The following is a 7,500-nucleotide window of genomic DNA, read 5'->3' on the forward strand; positions in this document are numbered from 1 at the left end:
TATATATATATATATATATATATATATATATATATATATATATATATATATAAAGTCGGTACGGAATATAAAAGTAATTAATAGAATTTGACATTTTTGCCATTAAGATGACAGTGGTAAATATGAATACATGTATGAAAATACTGTAAGCATTTACACGAAAGGTTTTGAAAAAAAAAAAAAAAAATTGTAATATAGGCTAAAGACATGAGGTGGATAATGTAGAGATGGCGTATTCATCAAAAGGTGTTTGTGGGTGTGGGAGTGTAGAAGTGGGAATGAAGACAAATGAGATTTTTGGTGAGCGCTGAAAAGCGAGTGGATTCAACCAAAGTGCAGTTGAAGGCCAGATAGGCTGAACATGCACCTGTATGCAAGAGGATAAATAACGGAAGTATGTAAATACGATTACGTTATATTCCATCCTTCCGTTAATAACTGCTTGAAAAAACTATTGCATGATCAGTAGGGTGAACCGAAATAAACGTAAACAGGATTCCGAGGCTCCAGAAATTGTTTAAGTGACACTTAGTAACCTTAAACATGAATTAAATAGCGCTCTCACTGTAAACCAAATACTAGTTATACCTGTAATAACGTGAGCCTTTATGGGGACTCGGGATTTACTTTTCATTAAATGTACTGCTTTTTAATTGGTAACCTGCGCATGTCCATATCCTATCAAAATGGTTACACTTTCTGTTCTGCACACACACACCCACACACACACCACTTCTGCACTTTCTAAACGATTTTCCTACCTAACTTTCCCTGTTTCCACATCCAACCGATCTCCCACACACTAGGCCTAACCTTATCCATGGCCAACTTTGTTTTATACGACTCTCTTAGAAAAAAAAAATTTGATTTTTCTATTATCCAAGACGCTTAGGTTTTCGGTGCGTTTTGTCTTTTTACTTGGTTTTCTGACAGCCTGAACAAAGGGTCAGATTTGAGGGTGAATCCGAGTGATTGGTTGGTAAAAGCAATCTGTGGCAAAACCGATGAACCGTGGTCCCTTGGACTACCGTTTCTTTATGAAACTTGTTAATCAGATGAAGAATAACTTGGCTTCGATATCTTAATCTGTCCGCATGCACGACAATATATTGTACTAAGAAATTCACGAGTGCCTAGCTCACGCACATGCACAACCGAACTCACACACACACACACACACACACACACACAAAAACATTCATCTCACTATAGATAAAGCACAATATTGCTCCAACTTTGCATTAATACTGGGTAAGGAGCATCCAAAATGCATCCTAAATGTTTTGTTCTAATGCCGAGAAATGCTAGAAGATACTACCTTCCTAGTCGAGTGGACAGATGTAGGATTTCATCTCGATTAGGCCTACAACAATATTGAAATCACTTTGCAATCAGTGCTTGTTATGCTTGTAAAAATCTAATCGGACTGATAGAGAATAAAATGAATAGAGAAAAATACATAATACATACAAACTTACCAACAGCAGGCTAGGCCTATGTGGAATCGCATCAGTTCCATAAAAGGAAAAGCCTAGGCTTATATATTATGCAGTGAGAAAGAATAGCTGTTTTTTATTTATATGGTCTTGAAACACTTGATTATTCTGTTGTATCTCAACAGTATTTCATGGTCATCGTTGTAAAAGGTTGCAATAAATCGCTGTAAAGTTGGGCGAGTGTCCCATAGTCATTGTATGGAGCACCCGTTTTCGTGTCGCAAAATACCCAAATGACAAAGCTGATCGTTGTAAAGTTTTTAGCTATCTCTATCTTTTGTATATCTTTCTCCGTAAAAATACTGTAGCACTGTCGATAGGATATCGCTGAGATGCATATCTTAGCAGAATATATGCGTTGTGCCGGCGGAAGGCTTCTCACAGAGTTTCACCCCTTCTAACTCGTGATAAGTACTGGTGACACGTGCGGTGTGATCGTGACGGTGTATTTCACTGCTTTCCAGCGGCCAACCTGCAGTATGTATTGCTGACGTTTAATTCTGTATACTTAAAGTAGCCAGGTAATTAGAGGAGGATAATGTGTAACATCAAATAAAATCACATCGAACAACTCCATGCAGTTTTGCCACATTTCCACACCACTGATTTCCAAGCTCACCTGGATATTAAATTCATTCAACCAACGGTAAACCCTAACTTATATTAGACGATATGTGCTTTCCTTCACAGTCTAAACCTCATTTCCCACAAAATTCCCTATCAAGTTAATCACAATAACTTTTTACATCTAATATAACCATTTAAATCATTTTAAGTAACCTTAACCAGATGGAAACCTAAACCTGCCCCTCTGTCGTCTGCATTCGACATGTCAATAAGACATCGTTTGATCGAATTCTGCTGCTTTTTAATTCGGTGTAAACAGCCATTCTTTGATGGCTCTTAATTAAGTTTTATCATATAAACGTATATAAAAATACGCAAATGACCGAACATATAGGTCAATGAATCATGTAATATAAGAAAATAATATATCTGAACACAATAAACCCCAATAAAGTATAGCCATTTTTTCCAAACTTCTTGTGGCACACTATAAAAAGACCCCGCTTCTGCACACGACAATCTTGTGGATCAAAACTTGCACACTGGAGGCCACATTTCCACGTTTTGGCAACAATGACTCCATGTTTGTACAAACTTGTGATGCAATTCCCGTTGCGTTACACCAAAGATCAGTCATTCGACATTAGTAAAGTCACTCCCGCCAAACACATAGCGATAATTGCACGTTCATCGGCATTGGAAGTAACTGAATATGCATGGAGTCACTGCCCTGCCAAAAGTCGGCGGGGCCCAGAGGTCGGACGTTTTTAGCAAGAAACGGGCAACACATCGTTCAAGCTCCCAATTTACTTTCGATATCTCTAGATTGCGCCACGTGACGGTTTATCAAGCGGTACTTTTCTGTAGCTTAATAAGACTTGAACATACGCACTTCTGTAGGGTGTAGGTTATATAAAACATAATGACCTTTGCCATACAGAATTTTACACTAATTTTATTTACTTATTAAAGTGACCAAGGAAAAAGGAAAAATCCCTACACGAGTCTACTCGAAAAGTTAAAAGAGAAGGATGAGTTAGCAACCAGAGATGATGTAATGTCTGCACAGAATGAAATCTTCGTTGAGACTAAGATCGTTAGATGATTGGAAAAGATCACTGAAATATTGCGTGGTTGCTTTAGATCCCAGTCTTACCAGAATTAAATCGAAGTCAAAGCCAATGGTATATGCGTGCACGGGGGGCATAAGTATATGCTGTTGTTATTTCTAACACAAATAGCTATTCCTCATAAAAGGCGTAAATATGCCATTTCCTCAATCTATAATTTGGCTGTTTCTATAATACTTTTATTGAAGAAAATAATCATTTTAATATCAGTTCCCTAAAACAGTTCAGCGAGCACTTAATAAGGAGTTATCAGTGAAACAGCAAAGTCAAAAAATATCATCATAACGGAATCTCTTTCCACAACTTAAGAATTCTTCTCTAAAAGAATATGAATTCCAGACCATTAAGATTCCCGTCCGTCTGATGAGAATTTACCGTCCGAGTGTCAGATAGAAAAAAAAAATAAAAATAAAATAAAAACCTCCGTGTAAAGGACCGACATTCATGCCCTTAACTTCTATTACTTCAGTTATTCGTGGGATGAAATATCTGTTTCAATCACTGATTCATCAATATTTGTCTTTCAATGTCTGTGTGGATGACTTCGTGACATGGTTTGAAAACATGATTAGAAGGATAAGCGATTTCGTAAATCTCCATACCAACAATCAACATTCTCTCTCTCTCTCTCTCTCTCTCTCTCTCTCTCTCTCTCTCTCTCTCTCTCTCTCTCTCTCTCTCTCTCTCTCTCTCTCTCTCTCTCTCTCTGGAAGGAACGCAGTAACGGACGGGAGGGAGATGAATAACAGACTCGATTGATCAGCGCTCTGTTGAAGTGTAGACCATCACTCCATCCTTGAGAAATAATTTATTTGATCCCCCCCCTCTCTCTCTCTCTATATATATATATATATATATATATATATATGATATATATATATATTATATATATATATATTATATATATATATATATATATAATATATATATTATATATACTTATATATTATATATATATATATATATATATATATATATATATATATATTATATATATATATATATATATATATATATAAGGTGTCAATAAAGCCTTCCCGGAATTCAGGCGTTTATCACACACAAAAACCATTTTAGGTAGAGATATAAGGTTTCCACCAATTTCGACAACATTGACTAAAAGTTTTTTTACATTACTAATAAATTTCATGTGCCCCATTTGTTGCCCGGAGCACGTCCCAGCTTTTAAGGTATCGACATTAGTTACTGGTGTACTGTACACTTTATCCTTGATATAGCCCCATAAGGAAAAATCAAGAGGTGTAATGTAATGGCTGGTGAATATGGTGGCTATCTCTACCAATCCAGCGGTTGAGGAAGGTTGCATCCAGAAAGGTCCGGTCTTCAACACTTCCAGTCTCTGTGAACTTTTTATACCAGTCTTTAATGGTTTTAACATCTGGTGGATCTCGTCGATATTCATTTCTGATGTTGTGGTGAACTGCAACAGGTGATTTTGTTTCGTAGTACCATAACACACACTTGGCTTTCTCCTGCAATGACACCATTTCTGCTATTCTTGACTTAGCTGGCGGATAGAGTGATCACAGTTGCATCTGCAGGCAAACAAAAGAAACTTGGTAATTGCTCAACAGAATATGAAAGTTGTACGGTCATATCGACAATAATTTTAAAGTTATTAATTTTGCTAATCAGGCAATGACTTTATGGGCATCCTGTATGTATCGTATGTAGTATGTATGTATGTATGTATGTATGTAATTTGTATGTATGTATGTATATTATATATATATATATATATATTAAGATATATATATATATATATATGTGTGTGTGTGTGTGTGTGTGTGTGTGTGTGTATGTGTGTGTGTGTGTGTGTGTATAAAAAAAATCTGCTACAAATCTCGTTTAATACCCAGTTCGTTCTACCTCGAGAATATCACCGAAGGGAAATTGTAATTGATAAACGGATTCAGCATCTGCCAGATTCGAACGCCTGACCGCATTTCCTCTGTCAGATTAAGTCCATAGGTAAAAATGACAATGTCCCCCGCCTCACATGAATGAATTCTGCCCAGAAAACTTCCTCAGAATTAATTGCCTCCCGCACTCTACCAAAGGCTCCTCGGCGACCTCCACCCCGCAACACATTCATTCCTTACCTTGCACCCACTTCAGTACTTCTGACATTCCTTTCTAATACTCCTTTCGCTACATTTATCCACTAAGTTTAGGTCCTCCTCACCCAGTACTCACTCCTAACACTTCCGAATTATATGTACAATTTCCACCCTCATGTCCTTCGCCTTTCTTTCGTCATCACCAAACCAGCACGAATCGTCTTTTCTTTATGCCACTGCATAACAACCACTTTTTTCACCCCTTCAGTTCTTTCTTCATATTTACTACTCCAACAATTTCTCTTCATAACAATAATATACAATTGGGGTTAAAAACGTTTGTGGCTTCTTAATCTCCTGAAAATGAGTTTTGGGCAAATATCAGTAAAAAATACTTAGAGACAGAAAAAGAAACAAAAACAACATCAGGAGAAACTAAGCGTGGTAAGAGGCAATAGGAGACACCAGACAGAACACAGTTTTGCTTTTACATGCAGATGTTTCTCCTTTATTCTAGTTTTAGGACGAGACTTTGGATAATTTCACGATAGTCGTACAAAATTCATTCTAACAGTGAACTGAAATATATAGCCAGAGAAAGCCAAGCTGCATGTTTTATAAACAAAAATTAAAATTCACTTCATTTATAAAGAATATGTCCTCACCCAGTGACTACTACTTCTATTTCAGTGGTCAAAAGTCTGGAAATCCTAGATATAGAAGGACCAGGCGTAGTCGTCAATGGGTCGACCTCCCAAATAGTCTTAGACTGTGACTACGACATCACGGAGTTTGACAAACCGGGATTAGTCGTGAAGTGGTATTTCAACAGACAACCTTTCCCAGTGTACCAGTGGATTCCTTCCAAAGTTCCCCAGGTAAGTACGAGTACAACACGTATTGAATTTGTAAAAGTGAATTCTTTGACGAGGTTCTTACCATAACTCTGATTCTTATCTTATATGTAATTTAAGGGCAAGTACATATTCATCTCGATGGCCGGTAATAAAGTCACAGGGGAAAAAAAGGTCACAGTAAAAAGTCACAATTTTGGCTAAGAAAAAAGTCCCGGGAAAAAAAGTCACATTAATTTATGGTGGCCGGTAATAAAGTCACAGGGGAAAAATTCACAATATGTCTTGGGGATCATTATCTTTATGATATATACTGGGTTAAATCCTTTAGGGTCACTATCTAAGAAAGATTATTGTGGCTTTTCTCCTGTGACTTTTTTCCCGTGACCTTTTGTCTGTGACATTTTCACCTGGATTCATATTTTCGTGGGTATTTCGATCTAGGTAAGGAGGATCTTAAATTCCATTTTCTGGAGTTAAGGGAGATATACCTTCCTTTTCCCTTTCCTGGTTTTCACTTAACCTGGGCTAGAAGGGATCTCAGAATACTACCTGTGACTGTGGTCTTTGCCTTTGATAAAAAAAAAAAGAATAATACATATCCTCAAAACCATCTTAAAAATAGTCCCACCAAGAGAACCTCTTCATCCTACAACTTTAGTAAATGTTCGAAATCTCCCCTCCTTCAGGATCTAGGCATTCTGAAAGGCCGTCTCAACTTGAATTACGAAGTCTCAGAAGACCAGTTCTCGAAACACCGCGCCCTCGCCATCGTCAATCCCACGACAGACCTGACGGGAGAATACACCTGCTTGATCTCGTCCTTTGAGAGCGAAGCCTACAAGAGAAAAAATCTCATTATCTACGGTAAGAAAGCCCGTCTCTTGGGATAACCAGGCCATTTATCTTCATTTGCGTCTAATGCACTTGGCTTGTTGCTTCTCCAAAGGTGTATGGGTATTTCAAATGGTAAAAGAATGAACCTTTACTCTCTCTCTCTCTCTCTCTCTCTCTCTCTCTCTCTCTCTCTCTCTCTCTATATATATATATATATATATATATATATATATATATATATATATATATTGTGTGTGGTGTGTGTGTGTGTGTGTGTGTAACCGCAAAATGTTTATTTTCATTCACTTCCAAATACAATTATAGCATACCTAAAATCCAAAACTGAGGATATTTGGAGCATATAAGAGAATAACCCTAAAGTGACAGAAACACAGTACTTCACTGAAGCCACTGTAAACTCCAAAAGCCGTAAAATAAAACGTGAAACAATTTCATAGAAACTGTCTCACCGCTGTATCTGTTTCCCTTCCCATTCTTGCCTTGCAGCCCCAGCCGAGGACCTATCGATGACTTA

The 7,500-nt window shown here is 37.2% G+C and overlaps 1 protein-coding gene across 6 annotated transcripts in view; it reads left to right on the forward strand.

Moving 5' to 3' along the window:
* The window catches only part of LOC135221703 (uncharacterized), a 122,756-nt gene that overhangs the window by 90,585 nt on the left and 24,671 nt on the right, over nt 1-7,500 (forward strand). For all 6 annotated transcript variants that reach the window (XM_064259455.1, XM_064259456.1, XM_064259454.1 and 3 more), the window contains exons 2-4: nt 5,965-6,152; nt 6,818-6,995; nt 7,473-7,500. The exon at nt 7,473-7,500 is cut by the window's right edge and continues 99 nt beyond it. In XM_064259455.1, the coding sequence (XP_064115525.1) occupies nt 5,965-6,152; nt 6,818-6,995; nt 7,473-7,500 (394 nt within the window). The remainder of the gene's footprint in view (nt 1-5,964; nt 6,153-6,817; nt 6,996-7,472) is intronic.

This window comes from Macrobrachium nipponense, chromosome 3, assembly GCF_015104395.2.
Source record: "Macrobrachium nipponense isolate FS-2020 chromosome 3, ASM1510439v2, whole genome shotgun sequence".
NCBI lineage: Eukaryota > Metazoa > Arthropoda > Malacostraca > Decapoda > Palaemonidae > Macrobrachium > Macrobrachium nipponense.